Source organism: Apostichopus japonicus, chromosome 16 (assembly GCF_037975245.1).
Source record: "Apostichopus japonicus isolate 1M-3 chromosome 16, ASM3797524v1, whole genome shotgun sequence".
Classification (NCBI taxonomy): domain Eukaryota; kingdom Metazoa; phylum Echinodermata; class Holothuroidea; order Aspidochirotida; family Stichopodidae; genus Apostichopus; species Apostichopus japonicus.
Window position 1 is genome coordinate 21,967,831 of NC_092576.1, and position 19,691 is coordinate 21,987,521.

A 19,691-nucleotide genomic window follows, 5' to 3' on the forward strand; every position below is an offset into this window, starting at 1 on the left:
AGTTTGTCGGTAAGCTTGCCCCTCCATTCCTAAAAACGGATCGAGTTCACGAGATTTATCAATTGACCAATATATGAGAGGGGATTTTTCTGTTGGCATATGGAAACGACTTTGAGAAGTCTCAAGTCAATTACGCAATCGAAAACAAAACAGCCAAGTATTTGAATCTGCTTTTGAAGAACTGCTGTAACTTCCCTGTCTGTTTGGTGATTACCCGCCCATATATATAATAGTTGGTTGAATAAATCAAATTACTTTAGGTTGATTGTTTATTAAAAAGACCGAATTTGTGGATTTTGCAAGACTAGGTACAGTAGTGTGAAGTAAAGTAATAAACATTGCATATAGGCCTACAGTGCGCCCTCAATAATGTGCTCTTTCCGCCATGGTGGTAACATTGTGGAATGACACTTTTTCTATGGCAGAATGAACCGATGGCAGCATGACACGGTCCCCGGTGTACTCTAGTCTTATCTATAGAGAGCAATGTAACTCTGGCCTAGTCCAAGGACTTCAATAGCAATACTCAATGATCCAACGCCAGCAGGAAGAAAAAACATGACATCAGGGACAGCGATTTGTTTCAAATATTGAGGGGGGGGGGGGGACATTTGCTGCGATGCAGGTGCGTAGCAACTTTCATCCCCAAATTGTTTGTGCGCTTCGTGATTTATGTATATGTATATATATATATATATTTATATATATAAATATATATACTTATATATATATATAAATATATATGAGAACCAAGTTTTTCCCAATAGTTTTTTTTTCATCCATAACCTTTATCAAGATTGTCACCAGTCACACGTCATGTTCGACTTCATTGCATCTCCTGTGGATCGATGCTTTTGTAGGTAATACTACGTAAGGGCCCACGATACCTGTCAGCCCCACTTTTCAAGGATTTAAGCCCATTATTTGTTCAGAATTTGAACAATAAAGTCACTTCAAAACATACCCATAATGCACAAAATTCATCTATGGATAACCAATAAAGAAAAACCCCCTTCAACCCCTAACAGACCGGTCAAAATTGCATGAGTAGAGGAAAGTATGATGAGGAATGTTGGTCAGGGAATTTTTGAAAATTCACACACAGTTAATTTATTGGTGTACAAATATTAAAACCTCTTATAGCGGCTACTATAAAACTTCGATATCATAAAAAACTAGAGCAATGGTGCAGAAGCTCATACCTTTATGGCCCACCAAATTTCAGGCCATTTTTCAGATTCCAACAATTTTGGGCCAAGGAGGCCAAACATTTTAGGTTCAAAGACAAATTTATACCCCTAGTTCAAAACTGCAATAACCCCCCCCCCCTACTCCGTTAGCAGAATCCTGGCCACACCACTGGCTATAATTCCTATTTTCCCCCTTTAAATCCTATTTTACCCACTCTCTCAAACAATACCACTGACTTACCCTATTACACTTTCTCCCCTCTACCTGAGCAGACATAACTTGTTCACAAGCACACCTTCCCAAAATGTTGGCTGGCTGCCTACATACCTCAGGCTCAAAGACTTCTAAGAATCGGCAAGTGCTGATTGGCTATAGGGCTCTCACGCTTACAGTTCAACAGTTAATAACAACTTCCAGTCCTGCTTTAATTCCACTAACAGCCTCTGCAGAGCTTAACCACAAATGTAAACAAACACTGCAGAGACTGGGAGACAAATTAAAGGAGCCTTGGCAAAAAGGTGAAGGCTCAGATTTTTTTAAACAATGGGGATTAATTGTAATTAATTAACTTTTGACCAAAAATTATTAGGCAACACCTTATTCATACACAATCCAACTATCATCAGTTCAACTTTGAATATGATCCATCAAAATCTTGAGGAGATTGAGATATTTGAAAATATTACAAAGAATGACCCCCAATGACCCCCTAAATGACATTTGACCTCAATTTTCCAAACACCCCTCGTAACCCTCATCCCGAGGAACTTGTGACCAAGTTTCATTATAACTGGCTAAACACTGTACGAACGGAAGCAATTTGAAAATATAGGGCCGGGGCCCAGGCCACTAAAGACCCCTAGTTGATCTTTGATCTCAAATTCATGAACACCCTGAAGGTAAAACTTCCATAGTACTATCGTGACAAACCCTCAACATTGTACCATGGAATCTGTAGGAGAAGAAGCATTTTGCATATTTCCACAAAATGGCCCATTACGGCCCACAGGTGACCTTTGACCCCAAATTTTGGACCATCTCTGATGGCCCTATACCCAATGGTCCTTGTGTCCAAGTTTCATTAAATTCCATTACACACTGTTCGAGTGGGAGCGGTTTTACCAATTGTTGACGGATAGAGTGATAGAGTGATAGACGCCGCACTGCAACAATAGCTCACACCAGCATGCTGGTATGAGCTAAAAATATGCTCCAGTGGGGGCGGTCGCCCCCTTCGCTCCCCCCACCCTTGGCTACGCGCATCGATAGAAATCTTGCAGGAAACAGGCCAAATGGAAACCCAGTGAACCCATATCGATGTGGATCATATATATGATTGTACATACTTACACTCATACACAAGAGATGTACAGACATTATGATAATAATCATGAGTGACAACATGCTATAGGGTCACAGAAAGGACCACGAGGAGAAATACACCTCATGCAGCATATGTAAGTTGAAGTTTTTGCCACCGTCAAATTTGATTTGAATAAATAATCTCACGCATTATTTTCAATTTATAGCCACAAAAAAAAAAATATGCCACCAAATATTGGGGGGATATTACATACTATATCCCCCCAACCTAAAACATGGGGGGGGGGACATGTTCACCCTGTCCCCCCATGATCCAATTTAAATTGGAATCCTAGTACTCTTCAAGTACTCTGGAGTTATATCCTGTTCTGGAATATTGTGGATAAATTCCAACTTGAGAATAGCAAAGGTTAAATGAAATTCATAGTTTCCCAGCTCTAGAATGAGATTCAACATGTGAGTGTGTTGGCGACATGTGTTAGCAACATGTGATTGTTAGCAACAGGGAGTGTTAGCTCAGTGGTTAATGCCGGTGCCTTTCAATCATAAGGTCCAGAGTTTGAGTCACTTCAAGATTAATTTATGTTGTCCAGTTACAGAGTTGTTGACAATTGACAATCCATAATCATGGACATTAAAATATGAATGTAAGAGACTGACTTCCGTCAGCTTGATGGCTTCTTCGCGATTTCCTGCTTGCAGGAGGACCTAAAATACAACATACAACATTCCATCATAGATGTGTTATATTGTACAGTAGTTGTGTCACCCAAGCTACTGCAGCATTATACAACACCCTTTCTTGTTCAAGGCATCCAATGCAACAAATCCATAATTTCCAGGGTAACGCTCATTAACCTGCAAATGCACCTTTAGCTTAAATATCACAATTTGTATATGCACATTTTAAGTATTTTACGGACAATAAGCACAGGGTTTTTGAGATGGCAACTATTGACATGTTAAGAGGATCACTCACAATGACCCCTGTAGTGCTATTTTGCTATCTTGATACAAAAGATCCATAGAAATGTTTTTCTAGAGTCATTTGCCAGTGAATATATCTGAATAATTAATTTGATTATGTTATTGTTTCACTTTTGTTTTAAAAGTCACTGAGGCTCTAACGGCTCCATGATGTAATAATTCAACCATATTAAGAAACCCTCTAGTGAAGATGAAGACAGAGACTGTACTGGATAGAAGAGGTCAGGACCTACGAACCTATCAAGCTTCTTTCAGTATCCTTTACTTCTTGACGCACAGAATGACATAGGAATGGTAAGGAAGTTTGCTTGTTTGTTGTGACTGGATTTACCAAACTGCCTTAATAGTGGGTATTGATTTGATTCATTGCAGGAATCTGAAAGTCAACTTTAAAGTACCATTCCAAATATTTGTCTCAAATACTGCACTTTCTTCCTCCCCCGGCCCCCCCATCCCTTCCAAACCAGTATTGGTATTGGATCCTCCCTGCCAATAAGACAAAAAGTGGCCCTCTACATGAAGTAACTTTTGTCTCGTAGCCCTACGAATAAAGAATGCTATTATGGAACGTGGAAAGGGTCAACGTGAGGCGCCGTCCACGCAGGAATGGTCGTTGGCTCAGAAACCGTCCACTTAGAGATCGCCGCTGAAATACAGCAGCCATCCATTTTGAAATCACCGTTTAACGTGAGGTGCCGTCCATTCAGAAATGGACGTTGACTTAGAAACCGTCGCGACTGAGAAATGGTCGTGATTCAGAAATCGTCCATTCAGAGATCGTTCACTCAGAGATCGTCGTCTCAGAGATTGTCCATTTGAGTGACAGTCAAACTTGCATATTAATATCGTGGGCGGGGCGTGAACTTTTCAATCACAGAGTCCCACTCATACTGTACTCTTTCATTGAATTTTAAATCAAAAATTAAAATAGATCAAAAAGATGATATACAACTTGAGGAATTTGTGAAAATCGGTTTCAACAACAGAAGAACAGCAGATTTGTTTCATTGCAGTGAATCAACTGTTATAAAAGGAGGCGTGCTTCTAGGTTTCTGGAAAAAGATGGATCTTTCGCAATACAAACCTAAGGTTAGTATGATGAGTGTATGAGTACGGTGCTGGTATTCCTCAGCTTGCGGCCAATCACTAATACTATAGACTTGACCCCCATACTCGGTTGTTTTGATCCATTTCATTCAGTATCAGTTCGTATACTCAATCTTCGGGAGTTTGTGCATGTTGGGACGACATACAATTAAGCCCATTAGATTTTTTAATTAATAATTCGTGATTACCAGTGGTAATTTTCCCAAAAAATTATTGATTTGTTAGTATGAATTATAATTTTGCTGTAATGAAATACTTGTATGTTTTAATGAAACATAACTTGTTAAAAATGAGTTATTACTTCATAATGATGAATAATTAATTTGTAACAATTAATGTCGTATTAAGAAGTACCACACATGAAGAATTTTTAACATGCAATTATATACAAATTTTAATTTCATTCAAATTTTAATTTCTTTAAATGATTATTGATTTGTTAATACAATTTATTTATTTTAATGATATACTATTAAATTTGTCATGAAACGTTACTTGGTAACACTGAATTGACTAATTCATACTAAGGTATCATTAAGTGTTTACGATGTTTTGTAAATTTGTAACAGCTAGTGGAATTACTTTGTGTAATGCCTATAGTATTTCATAGTAACAATTTATTAATTCATTATTGTAAATTAGAATTAAATGTTAACATTTGTAGTTACCAGGGTGAACAGCTATGATCATCTATGGTCATCGTGATACACATCACATTTGACGCTCAGTTTTATACCGAAGCATACATGTTCAGTCATCACTTCCTATTATTTTGACAAATGCTGAGCACATGGAAGGTCAAATCTCGGTCAAATTGTTTAGACCAATGAAAAAAATCTGGGCCTAGCGACGGATGTTACTACTTTCCAAATTAGTTATCCCTGTTTGTCTATGAGTTGCCAGTTCCCTTTTGAAGTTACGGGAAACTTCTTCGGCATTTTCGACCCCCAACGTGTGGATTATTTCTTCCATCTTAATTATTTTGGATTCTGGAAACCTTCATTGCATGTGGTCTTGGGTGTACCGAGACTTGAATGAGGCGGGAACAAGAGCGTTCTACTGTAACAGCTCGGTGTACGTTACTGGGCGGGAGCACAGTTGGTACATAGCCATTGTGAAGGGAGGACGAATTCTAGTAGGCGCGGCTCAGCATCGACCGGCGATTTGTAAGTGGACGATTTCTGAGTCAACAGCCATTTCTGTACTTCAACGGCGATTTCAAAATGTGCGGCTGTTTCATTTGAGCAATGATCTCTGAGTGGACGGTCTCTGAGTGAACGGCCATCTCTGAGTGGACGGTGCCTCATGTTGACCTTTTCCGCATTCCATATGCTATAATTGTTCCCTTTCTTTGAATTGATTTAAAATTCATAATCTGATTACTGCCTTACATAATGCTCTATGGGGTGCCAATTGGTTGAACCCATATAAAGTAAGTGAGGGTAATATGCAACAATATGTCCAGAAGATTACAACTACAGCAATCAATTTAAGACAGAAAGTTAAAGAAATTAATCTTAATGCTTTCTTGTGGGCCTTAGGTGTGTGTGCTTTGCTATACCGTTGCTGATTGAAGAGGGGTAGGCAGCTGGGAGTGAAGGGGGCAAGCATGGTTGAGGAGGTTAAATTACCTGTCTCGCTTTATCCATCAGGGATGTAAGTGCAGCCCCCAAAAAAAACCGGAAAACTATTTGGAGACCCCAGGTGAATGCCATCCTAACACATCCTACTCCTAGCTCTGACTACTTACACACTATCATTACTGTATGTTAGGCTAGCTTAGAAGTATTAGCGCTAACACATCCTACCCCTAGTTCTTACTACTTACACACTATCATTATGTTAGGCTACCTCAAAGTTACGAATACGTCGCAGTGAACTACGGAATAAAAAACAGTCTCACATTCGAATGCGATCACAAATATCGACTTTCATATGCGTATCCCGTAGATTTCCGCCGCTCACAAATATCACAAGCGTTAATTCCAAAACTTATGTCGAGCACCAGCAGTTACGAAGATATTAATTAGCAGTCCAATCAACATGAATTAGGCAAGGTTTTTCAACGACAGAAATGAGCTATAGCGATTTGAAGTTCGCACGTACGCAACGATATTCACATGGCACAATGTTGTACAGTGCAATGCGATGATGCGAAACTGGAAATGGTATTTTGAGTGATCGATCAATGAAAATTAAAGTTAGCTTGCTGCAACGGGCCAGGCATTTTTGCCGCGTTGTGTCTTTGATATTCGAACAATTTTGTGGAACTTTATTGGAATTAAAAAAAAAAACGGATTTCTGTAAAAATACGGAAGACTTATTGGAATTAAAAAAAAAACGGATTTCCTTAAAAATACGGAAGACTTACATCCCTGATCCATAAGAGTGGGGGGTAGTGAGCAGCACTTGCCTCCACCCCCCTCAATGGAAAATTAAATCAGGAAGAAAAAACAACTCCCGCTGAGGTTTTTAATTCCAGTGAAATGTTATTCCTTTGAGATGTATTTTGTTCTGTAAAAAGTTTCAACTCATCCACTCTAACTATACCTGACAGAATTAGTCCTTGGTAAAGACACTAAAATGATTGGATTCTTGCTGGATTTATCCATTGCTTGGTATACCAAATACTAGATAAATTTAAAACAGTGAAAAAACATCAACAAGGCTGTGGGCGCGATTGTATGTCCAGACGTTCGAAACCATTAAGGAAGGTCGTAATACCACTGTAGGCGTTTGTCACCTGTATCGAACAATACTAGTTCTGTTTTTGGTGACATATTTGCCTTACTCTAGAGATCAAACATGATTCTAACCAATTTGAAGTCATTTGTGATTCCTAAAGCCGAATCTCGAAAGAGATACTTTAAACAGACTTTTGTTAATGAAATGGGGGTAAACGACAAAGGCAAATGAATATATATAAACATAATGAGTTGGAAAATTTAGAAAAATGAAAAAACTTCCAGCTTCCACCGGGATTCGAACCAGGGCCACCTGCTTTATATGCAGACATCCTAACCAACTAGGCTATGAACGCTGATTGTATGTCCAGAGGTTTAAACCATTAAGGAAGGTCGTAATTCCACTGTAAGCTGTGAATGTGTGAATTCGAGTTACATACGAATCACATAATGTGATTCAAAGAAAGTGAATATGCACAATCAAACCAAATTTATATTCAGATAGAAAAAAATGGTGTCAAACAAGAATAAAAGTAATACATTTAAGGACGTGGATCGACTTACGTTATGATATGATGCGGTCTGTACGGATATGATGGTTAAACATTGTTGTAAACAGTAATCCCTGTCTTCAATAACGACCATTACGGAACAAAGTTGATGCAGCGATTCCTTGTCTTCAAGCTGGAAATGTAATGAATCAATAAAGTTATAAGAACTGCAATGTCAGTGTTGAAAAAAAAGGAAAAAGGGTTAATGAGAAATAGGGTCATCATGTAGAAATGAATGCTTAAATTGTTTACTACAATTATAAATACCACAGACAATACATACCATGAACTTTTAATTTCTATTAAAATTTTAATATTAAGTTTAAATACTATCAGCTACTAACTCCCATAGATGGAAGCTACAGTAGCATAGGAAAAGAAATAAATACAAGCCAGAAAAAGAAGTATTGCCAATAACCAACTGTTTATCAAGAATAACAATGATAGTATTTATAAATATGACAACTGGTTTCTGCGTACACTTACCTCCCACTGGCCAGATTGAACATTTAGTAGAACTTCACTGTCTAATAGACTCCAACAGACTACATTGAAAAGAATGTACATATCCATCAGTACTCATAGACATAATATTAATGTGAGATGAGTTCTTTGGGTAACATATTAACTTAGAAGTATTTACAGTATTTCACATTCACCTTAGTGAATATTTAATCTATGAGTTATTTCCACATAATGCTCTTTTTTGAGTTAATCAGCTTACCACTTCCATCAACCGATACACAATGCCTTTAGAATGTTAAAGACGTTTATATGTTGACAACTCTACTTTAATAATTTCAATAACTGCTTGCAATCTGCAACATTTTAGTATGTGTTTATGACGGTAAGTTTAATTAGTATTTTACTTAATAATATGACTTTATTGCAAACATGGACAATTAATTTTAGAATCTACCAAACACATTACCTTGATACATTTAGGAAAAAAATGATAATTTTCTTTCATTTAAATTATCACACATATTTAGAAGTCCACATGATTTCAAAGGTCAAACCACAGTCGTATGGATCTTTGGCAATGGAAGTCAAAATACTCAACACTGTTACATGGAAATCCATGTTAGTCTACATTACTAACTCGAGATATGCCTATATATGTCATTAAATGTAACCTATGTTGACTGGACGAGTCTTCATGTATTATATGTATGTGCTCAATTGAGTGCTCTAGAAAGTGGTCTTCGCAAGCTAACTAAGGGAAGCCTCGCAAATCTAACCGCCATGTCCGGGCCGGTGGATTTTTCCGCGGCTATAATGAGCACAGCCACAAGCAGATAATGAGTCACACTTGAGTGCACACTCTCTCCAAACCACCCTCCACGCTATACAGTTACATTCACAGCCGCGGTCAAGTTTTTACTAAGCCGATTTGAACACAATAGTGAGTTGAACAAAACATCATAGCTAAGTCTCAAGGTATTCAAACGTTTCAAAAAGATAGTAGGCCTATGTTTATACGCCGTATTTTATCCTACTGCAGAAGGAAAACTTCTGTGAAAAATAAGTAAGGAAATGTGAATTTACACTGCAGGAATCTAAAATGCTATCTTTCTTATTTTCCCAGTCGGCCAAGTAGGAACAAAAAGTTTCGTTGCCTTTTTGCAAGGACATTAAGTTTCCTGAATTTTTAAGATTTAAAAATCTAAAACTCTAAAAAACTGAAATCACAATCTCACTTCTTGTACACGTGCACATAAGCGTGAACCAGAGCCTAACATACGGGATGACTTTAGAATAATCCTACTAAGTTGTATAGAACAGGACCTAAACTACCTAGCTAGGTGGAAAAAAAATCGGTTTACTGTAGGGAATTTTTCGCACTAGAGCGAAGCTGTACTTTTTTTATTAGCCAGCTAGATCGTAGAAATGAGGATTGAACAAATGACGATAATTTCTTGTGAAAGAAATTTGAATTAAATGTGGAAAAATGCGATTATCCTTTCTCCGTTTTAAGTGTAAATGTTATTCTAGCATTCCATGGTTAAGAAAGTTGAAAGAAATAAAGTTTATCAACTTTTTTTACTGACTTTTGAACTTCGTAAAAAAAAACCGTCCTTTACTACTCTAAAAATCAGTACAGAAATTAGCAATTGTGTACGAACAGTAAGTTGGTACACCTTTCAAATTTTACGAGAGATCGAGCAAAATACTTTCGAAAAATTCATGCGAAACTGGCATATCGTGCTAAATGCAACTAATGTCATGTAGACAAGGCTCTAGTACACCCATTTATGAATAAACCATACGACCACATCTGGCGGGGGGAAAAGAAAGTATTTTCTAGAATTTCCACAAAAAAAATGGAAAAATAATATCCTACCATAGTTAAGTGTATAGTAAATAGCCTAACCACTCCGCCGGTTACGGATCTCACGTAACAACAAAAACACAACTAATTGTATTTTGCGAAGTTGACGTTTTCTACAAGGACATGGAAACAATATTTAGCATTCAGTTAATCATGCCAAGTGGCCTAAAACATGGGATTAAAAGGTTTACTTTCATAAAGATAGCCATACTGTAGCTATTGGGGCCTTGATATCGTGATATCCGGACGGAATTCATCCACGTATTCTGTATGAGCTACGCGAGGTTGCACCAGCGCTTGCTAAAATTTTTAAGATGTCATTGAGTAATCATTCCTTACCCAGTGACTGGAAGGTTGCATATGTTGCACCGCTGTTCAAGAAAGGCAGTAGGTCATCACCAGCTAACTATCGCCCTGTAAGTCTTACGTCAGTTGTTTGCAAAGTTTGTGAGTCGTTGTTGAGGGACAGTGTTGTGGCACATATGAACAGGAATAATTTGTTTTCTACTGGGCAATATGGTTTTATATCTGGCAAATCATGTGTCACACAACTCATTGATGTTTTGGATGATTGGACCAAATCCCTGGATGATGGCAGCGGTATTGATGTTGTTTACACAGACTTTATGAAAGCATTCGACAAGGTCCCACATGAGCGATTGCTGGCGAAGGTGAGGTCATATGGAATTACAGGTGATTTGCTACAGTGGATTAGACAATTTTTATATAGGCGTAAACAAAGAGTGTGCGTTGAAGGGAGTCTTTCCGACTGGGCTGACATTACAAGTGGAATCCCTCAGGGTAGTGTACTTGGCCCTATCCTGTTCCTTCTGTATATTAATGATCTGCCATCAAGCATAGCTGGGTGTAGTGTGAAAATTTTTGCAGATGATACCAAACTATATAAAGCTGTGCACTCGTTAAGGGACTGTGATGTTCTGCAAAATAACATTGATAATATGTACAACTGGTCGGTGACTTGGCAACTTCACTTTCACCCGGATAAATGTCATGTTCTTCGAGTCGGTTGTTCTTATCTGGAATATCATTACACTATGCCAAAGTATGATGGAGGAAGCCAAAGTTTAGAAGTCGTGAATTCAGAGCGGGCCCTTGGTGTGGTTGTTGACAATGGCCTTAATTTTAGGGAGCATGTTGCGTCAATTGTTTCCAAAGCCAACAGCATTCTAGGAATAATCAGACGGACCTTTAGGTATTTAGATAGAGACACCGTGTTGCTTCTTTATAAGGCCTTAGTGAGACCAGTTTTGGAGTATGGTCAGCCAGCTTGGTCACCTATTTATCGTCGGGAATCAGAGGCTATAGAATCTGTGCAACGCAGAGCAACTAAATTAGTGCCAGGATTATGTAGTCTACCCTATGAACAGAGACTCCGAGAACTGAACCTTTTTTCCTTGTCACATAGACGTCTGAGAGGTGATATGGTGTTTGTATATAAGTATCTGAATGGATTGATAATTTCTACCCATGACCTGTTTATAAGATCACATGGATCAGTTACGAGGGGTCACTCCTACAAGTTAGTTAAACCTAGAGTGAACACTTCGCTTCGTCAAAAGAACTTTACGCAGAGATCTATTAGTTATTGGAATTCTTTGCCAGAACATGTTGTTAATTCTCCCTCTTTGAACTGTTTTAAATCGAGGCTTGATTCATTCTGGAAGGATAAACCTGAAGTGTTTGATTTTCAACAGTAACTTCTGGAGTTTAATTTATGGAGTTTTTTTTTTTCTGTGGAGCGATGAAATGGCCTTTGGCCAACAGCATCGAATTTGATGATGATGATGATGATGATATGTCTGTATGGTATAGACTCGTGTATCATGGGGAATAGAATGTTTTGTTCATGCGGAGGAGTCGGTTGGCTTGAGGTGTGTTTTACTTACCTTAATGTTACGGGGATATATACTTTTCTTGAACGTCTAAGATAATATTTCGCATAACTTTACCGATCCTTTACTGACTTACCTAATTAATTCTAGAGTGGAGCCAAAATAGTTTACTCCATGAAAAGTTTTTTTGAAACGTGCCAAAAATGTTAACAAACAAGTGTTAGACAGGTGTTCGCAGCCCATGTACAGTATGCCTACGATGATATTTAAGTAGGGGTAAACACTGCAGTTGTAAACTGATGTACGTATAGTAAAATTTTCACCGAATAGTAACTTATATCTCTAACCACATGGCAGCCTAACACACTAAGTCAATGGGAAAATCAAGTCTAAACCATCTGTTTATTCGTTGAATTTGTGTCGCAGTTAGCTTCAGAGATCAACGTTACGGTCGATGTTCTCTCTTTAACATACATAGGTGGCATAGCTTAACCATTGTTTTGTTTAAATTCTGGTTTGTCAATATGGGTTTTCTGAAGTTCTTGGGGGGCATATATTTAATGCAATGGCTGATTCATTTTTTAATTCATAGTTACGTACCACTCGTTGAACAAGGCTCATAATGTATAGGCCCAGGTAAAGGCTGCTTTTATTGAACTTTCGAGTAGCGGAGTTTCACAATTGTTCATAAGAGACCCAAGAAATTTTATTTGTGAGGTTTGATAACGTGGAAGATTTGCAAGAATTATATAAAGTACTGAATCTCGGACATTTGGTAGTGGCGGATTTTAGTGTATAAGTCACTTTGCAACATAAACTACTGCTCTATTGACTGTCAAAACCGCAAAAGTTAATCCGGTCACTTGGCCAAGTTTGCTCATTGTTTGTGAAGAATAACCAGCCTTATGTTGTCAGGACGCTGTGCTCATTACTCCGGCTGGCAACCAGCGTGTGTGCATTCAACCATGGGACCAATATGCACATGCATAATGAGCAAGGGGTGCGAGATTTCCGCCGGCCCGGAACCGGCGGTTAGATTTGCGAGGCTTCCCTAAGGCGATCATAATCTTCTTGATAATTAGTCCTTAAAATCTGATACACTTGATTAGCTTGAAATTAGAAATAAAGTCATTCACTACATTATTGTCAGATTTACAAAGTATCACCGAATGAAATAAAAAGAAAAGGAACACATGCATTTACTATACGGAATGCTATAATGACTTGTTTTGAACATGTACAACTGTTTGAACAAGTTTGGAAAACTAGCAACTCTAGCCACCAGAAAGATATATTGGTATTTGATTGTAAAATAGTGCAAACAATCTGAAGCAAGTTTGTAATTAAACGTTACATTGAATTAACTGAAAGGAAAATTGTTCTTTTGGGGGAAGAAATCTATTTCAAATGCTTATTATGGTAAAATCAAATCATTAGAGGCAGATGGATAGGTGTACTTGTTTAATATTCATCACTGAATGGAAAAGGATAACTAAATATTATGATTCACTTCCTTATAAACTGCATTACACACAATGCTGATTTACCTTTAATGTCCCTTGACCTCATGTCTATCGGAAGTGACTCCGATGAGAAGGAGAGAGGCAACGTGCAACCGGCAAACCTTTTGAGTAGAATTGAAGATATGAGTTTAACTATCGAACAGAAGAAACGTAAGTGTTTCAATTTTATCAAGACACCATTAACCTTACAACTACTTGCCAATCTCCGGAGACTCCGTTATGGTAAGACACACGTTTTGCACTAGCCTATTAGAATAGAATATGCGTCACTTGACTGTTATGAAGAAAGATGTATGTTATTAAGATTAAGATTATTAAGATTCTATATATATATATATATATATGGATATGCGTGTGTGTGTATGTATATATTCAGCGACTAGTTGAACACGCTGATTTTTATTGACCAGCATCAGTTTGAATAGATGTAATATTCATCGAAACTAGTCTCGCAAGGATCGCAACTCTTCTCAAGGCTCTACATTAATTATTTGTATACTTTTTCCATTGCTATTCGGTAACACGTATAACATACATATACCACGTTTAGAGTTCTAAGACGTTGCGTTAATAAATCAAACGAACTTTCTAACGTTAACCAAAGTCACGTTAACCGAAGTTATACTCACGACAGCTCCTTTAAGTGTTCTGAACGTAGCCCATAACTTAACATCTTTGTAACGTCTTCCTCTGTAAGTATCCTAGGCTCCCCATTTACTTGCTGTGTCTCTATGTGTATCTTCTCTGCCGTCAACCATCGATGCAATCTGAGTCCAGAGTGAAGTACAATAACATCTTTCTCACACTCCTTGAAAGATATTAAATATAGGAGAACATGTTGGCAATTGGAAAGTATTGCTCAAGGGCATACGTAAATATTAATCATGGAATCTCGAACAAATCTTCATTGACTTAAGTGTGTCGCTAATACATTGTTTCTCCAGACAGTTCTTGAAGATAAACCGTACTATTGTATTATAGTCGTGTTACATACTTTATTAAATTATACTTTCAAAGAGTGTTTGTCATTAAAGCATTAACAGGAAGGATATAAGTGATGTTCTAATGTTTGATAATGTAAATTCAAAGGATTATACCAAATGATTAGTTAGAACAATCAGTATGGTTCATAGCCTCACAGTACTGTAGCTTGTAACTCCATGTCGAGGACAGGGTGGATTGAAGACGTCAAATGTTAAATACCTCCACCGTGAATCGACCATGAATATCATCAAACGATGGTAGTATTCGGTGGACTGGGATTGTTGGTTACTTACTGGTCAGCTATATTACACTCTTGTCGCTGTGTTTCATGTAATGCATGCCAATATAACAGCTAGAATTATTAAAAACTACGTTATGGTGAGTAATGGTTAATACCGATCTAGGTGTAATGCTTTTGAAATACCTTTCTCCACTAGCGTGTCACTGCAAAACAGTTGCGTGTGTTTATTGAATTTGCCTTATCACTGCGTATATACTGCATTAAAATTAAAATTATATTTGGTTCTTGTAACAGCGTGAGTACATATGTGCTGCTAAAATCAACAGCAGATCGAACTTAAAGAAAATGTATGAGCTTGCTGGCGGAACAAACAACAATATACACAAAAGTCAGTTTAAAATGTAATAGAGTAGAATAATACAATATTATAAGAATGACTTAGGGTTAAGAAGCTGTACGGGATTGCCATTGACCAAGATCTGTTTGAATAAAATGAAAGAGACTAATGACATTATCAGTGCAGATTTAATTGGTCTGGATTGAAATTGTAAACATTATATTCCCTCGATGATAACTTCACATCAGCCGAGTAATCAATCTAGTCGATTCCTTAAAGTTGGTCTTATCAGTTTACCATCATTATCATCTCAGTAATATAGCTGATACTTTATAATCCTTATATCTCAGTAAGACTGACCAGTTTACTATCTTATCATCTCGGTTTTATACCTGATCAGTTAACAACCACTATCCTCTAAGTTATATAACCAATCAGTTTAGACTTGTTATCATCTCATTAATATAACAGATCAGTTGTACACTCATCCTACATACAACATGTGAAACGACTCATATAGGAAGGAATGGTGGACTCTGTTAAGAAACCAAATATTGATAGTCAAGTATTCGATGCTCAGATCAAGATGTATTAATCCATGAGACAATGAACTGATCAGAGAACACTCAACATCAGTGACGTCATCAAAGATCATGAAATCTACGGTGATAATAGAAAAGAAAATTAGAAGTATTTGTCATTACTTTAATATAGAGTCCCTTACCGAAATGACAGATCTGGCTTTACATCTGGTTTAATCTGGCCAGATCAAGTTTTATCTGGCCATATAAAGCCAGATATAACTGGATATAGAGTCAATCCATATATGCAGATAAAGTTTTATCTGTCAATATAAAGTCAGGTAATACTGGATAAACATCATGTTTATCCAGTTATACCTGACTTTATATTGACAGATAAAACTTTAAGACTGTATGCTCTTACATAGTGTATTTTCATAGAGATTTACATTGCACTATATTGTGGTACTGCACTATGCATATATATTTCAATAGTAAATCACTTACAGTTTACACTAAGTCAAAGGGGGGAATTACTATCTCTATCTGGGTTGCTAGGCAACCACAGGGTCTTAGCTTGAAACAGGATGACTCAGAAGTTGATTAAGTGTGAAGGCCGCTTTTGAACAATGGACATATGTGTTTTGATACTCTAGGAGTGAGATAGGAAAGGGAGCTAATTGCACACTAGTGTCCACATGGTAGGAGTAAAGAGCAGAAGGAAGTTTAACAGAAAGGATTGGTACATTAAGAAAAGGTGATGGAGATTCATAAATAATATCCTATTGATGTCAGGACATTGGCAAAGGTTTCTATAGTGAACTGAACAGTCAGAAGTAAGGAAGAAGTTTTTGGAACGGATGGCAACAAGGAATATATTTTGGACTGAACTTCGATACTGAATGGAACATATATCGCCCTCCTGGAACTTATTTATTAAAGCAAATATATTAAATAAAAGAATAGCACAACGCAATTTAGAATCAACATCTACAGGACCACAGAAGAATAAAGAACTCAACCTTCAAGTATTATTTTTAAGTGTACTAGTGGTACGTACTGCGCAATGCCAGTTTTTTAAAGTAAGTAATATGATTTACCTGGGCGAAAAATTTGAATGTACATGTATTAATATCAGTTTGCAAATGTTTGGTAAGGTATAGTAAAAATGTGTAATGTGCATGCACATTACATATTTCCACTCTGTTCCAATCCAGTTGAGTTCTAGAACACAGCTGTGTTTATATTTTGTGTGTGTCTTGCTCTTTGGGCACGTGCCCCCCACTTGCCTCAGGATAAAAATGTGCCCTTTCTCTATGAAAATTGTACTCTTGATTACCTTATTAGGTCAGCGATATTTCAGTAAGAGATCTAATCCTAATTTAGAAGTATTAATGAATTTCTGTGGGTCAAACTCAAATGTTTACTACCACAAGGCTTCCAACATTCTGGTGAGTGCTTTTAGGCATATTCAATGTGTCAAAAAAATAATCCTAATACATTTCCAAAAATACATTGCTATATATTACATTGTGACTTTGTAATCAGCAGAAGCCATTTATAGCCTACTGTGAAAAATGAGTTTAGTATTTATATCCCTTAACCTATACCCCATCCTTCCTTATTTTGACATGTTTCATGCATGTATCGATCGCGTGTGTATGGACTTGGACTTTATAATGTTTTCACCTCATTTTGTCTCATCGAAAGAAAACTTGTTCCTTGTTTCCAATGTGCACATTGGATATTGCAGGCCTAGTATGCATTTTTTCCTTTGAGGGGTGGGGCGGTGGCGGAGCGCCCATACAGTCAGAGGGGGTGGATGCCCCCCCCCTGACGGACTCAAATTGACTGCTGGTGCCCTTTTCAGCTTTTTACCACTTTTTACTTATTTGCGATTATTGACTATTTTATTGCGGTCTCAAATACCTATTGAAATTGTCACATTTTGTTGGTGTAATTTTCTGAGAAAATGGCGATGACACCTATTTATTCTTCGTTTATCTGCAATAAGCAAGGCCCGGAAAGGGTCATTACCGCCAATCTAGGGAGTAGCCTATCTTTACTCAAAAAAATTATGTACGCTCCGCGCCAACCTGTGGTGGCGCTTCGCTTAGATAAACCTGGCCTACAAACCATTCTCGCCCCCTGACCATTAAGCCAAGCTCCGCCACTGAGGGGGGGGGGTCGTTGATGGAGTGATGTGTATACGCAAATAAGATAATCAATAAGAGTTATAAAGGGTACTTAATATCAGGCTGCATCAGTCCAATCGAATTTCTGCAAGGTGCCCTTCGATGTCGGTGCCCCCCCCCATCCCCAGATTAAAAGTGCTTCCGCCGCCCTTGAACAAAGGTGGAGTGTTCTAGACCTACAAAGCCTAGTCGATGAGGCGAATGTTCGTAAAAGCACACCAAAACCAATACGTTCACTTCGAATACTGCGAACTCTGTATAGGAAAGTAATAACATGAAATGTGCCACCGTAAAGCATTTAGTCTACACGCCATTACTTCTTTGATGCAATACTTGCAAAGTACACTGCAGTGGAATTTCTTGTTGGCAACTTGCCAAGAAAGGTTTTTACATCTATGTCAAGTTCAACGGTACAGTATAAACAGGTGCGGACATCGAGCCCAGCCCAACCATTTTGTGTTAGGGGTTACATATTTCTTTTGGGTAAAGTGTGCAAACAGATTTTTTCCCAGAATTGTTGGAACAATTGTACACACACAAAGTCGGCATATCTGCTAAATATAATTGATATGATTATATTTAGGTTTTCCATTTTATTTTATTTTCATTTGGAATCTATGAGAGATTTGTTTTACTTAACCCCCGCGAAAAGTCGTACCACTCAAAATATTGCGCTTCAGATAGGAACAATGATTTCCCTGCCCAGTGCACATTGACTTTTTCAAAGATAGTAAACGTTGGCCGTATCGGGAAAGCCCCGGTAGAAAATAGCGTGTGTGCGCTGCTTGGATGATATATACCCCTCGCGAAAAGACTCACTGCATAGCTGTCGATCGCTGCTCATATTCTCTATTGTAATAACCAGGTTCGGACGTTTTCCAAGGTTTTCCAAGCCTGCCGCTATGCCCAGAGTTAACTCGTTGAAATGCGGGTTCAAATTGCAGGGCTTATCTGCGGTTACAGTTTTTGCTCCACCTATCCTTGCTTGAAGCAAGACCGCGTTCGTGGGAACGGGGTATTAGGTTACTCCAAGGTTACGCTAAGCTAGTGATAATTTATCTGTCATTCCCTACATTAACAGACCAGGCCTTGTTTTATTCCCCCTTAAGTGTAGTTAGTGTTTTCACGCTCTCTGTAATCTCTGGTGGAGTAAGTTAAAGATGTGGGAAGACAGTTTATCTACTTCCTGGAGTATTGGTAGCCAGTCTAAGTAATATCTTGTCTGGTAGGGTGGGACAACAACCTTCCCTTTGTTCAAAGAATGGCTTAAAACAGCTAAGTTTGCAAGCAACTCTACCATTCACCAAGACACCCCAAGCTGCCATGCACCTGGCTGTGCTAAACTGTTCCAGTCTTCATTAGAAATTAATTTCATTAATTTCTACACAAATAAGAGTTCATCTTTTGACTTTGCCCCAGACCCTTCAGTAGCTTGTTCATTTTCATTGTGCATACATAGTGTATTTTACTTGCAAATGTATTCATGTTAGTTCTGTGCTTGCAATGTGCACACAGAATATTTAGCAGCCCTCATTGAGTGTAATCGTGTTGTATTTACTATTTACTATATTTTACCCTGTGATTGCTAAATACTCACAGACTGTGTTTATTATTTTGATCCTGTGATGGCTACATGCACACAGACTGTAATTATTAGTTGTACTTAGTTTCCGCTATTCGAGCTATGTTTAGATCCCATGATGCAATGCTACACTTTTACTAATTGCCATGATGATAGGGGTAGCCGAACTTCTGTAACCTTTATATTGGAAAGAGTTGTATCAGTATGTTAGTAGGCATATTGACTATTTCGTGAACCGAGACACTTTTGTTGTTGTTTATTAGAATATTAGCATGTATTT

At 37.8% G+C, this 19,691-nt stretch overlaps 2 protein-coding genes across 2 annotated transcripts in view; one reads left to right on the plus strand and one right to left on the minus strand.

Moving 5' to 3' along the window:
• Positions 1-19,691, minus strand: part of LOC139982813 (uncharacterized) — an 890,000-nt gene that overhangs the window by 230,070 nt on the left and 640,239 nt on the right. Inside the window, exons 45-48 of the mRNA XM_071995913.1 lie at positions 14,181-14,359; positions 13,576-13,652; positions 8,330-8,388; positions 7,857-7,976 (exon numbers count right to left, since the gene is read on the minus strand). Coding sequence (XP_071852014.1) covers positions 7,857-7,976; positions 8,330-8,388; positions 13,576-13,652; positions 14,181-14,359 — 435 coding nt within the window. The remainder of the gene's footprint in view (positions 1-7,856; positions 7,977-8,329; positions 8,389-13,575; positions 13,653-14,180; positions 14,360-19,691) is intronic.
• LOC139982817 (uncharacterized) overlaps positions 1-19,691 on the plus strand; it is a 167,623-nt gene that overhangs the window by 132,392 nt on the left and 15,540 nt on the right. Inside the window, exon 5 of the transcript XR_011798381.1 lies at positions 3,627-3,795. The gene's annotated coding sequence lies outside the window, so the exon portion shown is untranslated. The remainder of the gene's footprint in view (positions 1-3,626; positions 3,796-19,691) is intronic.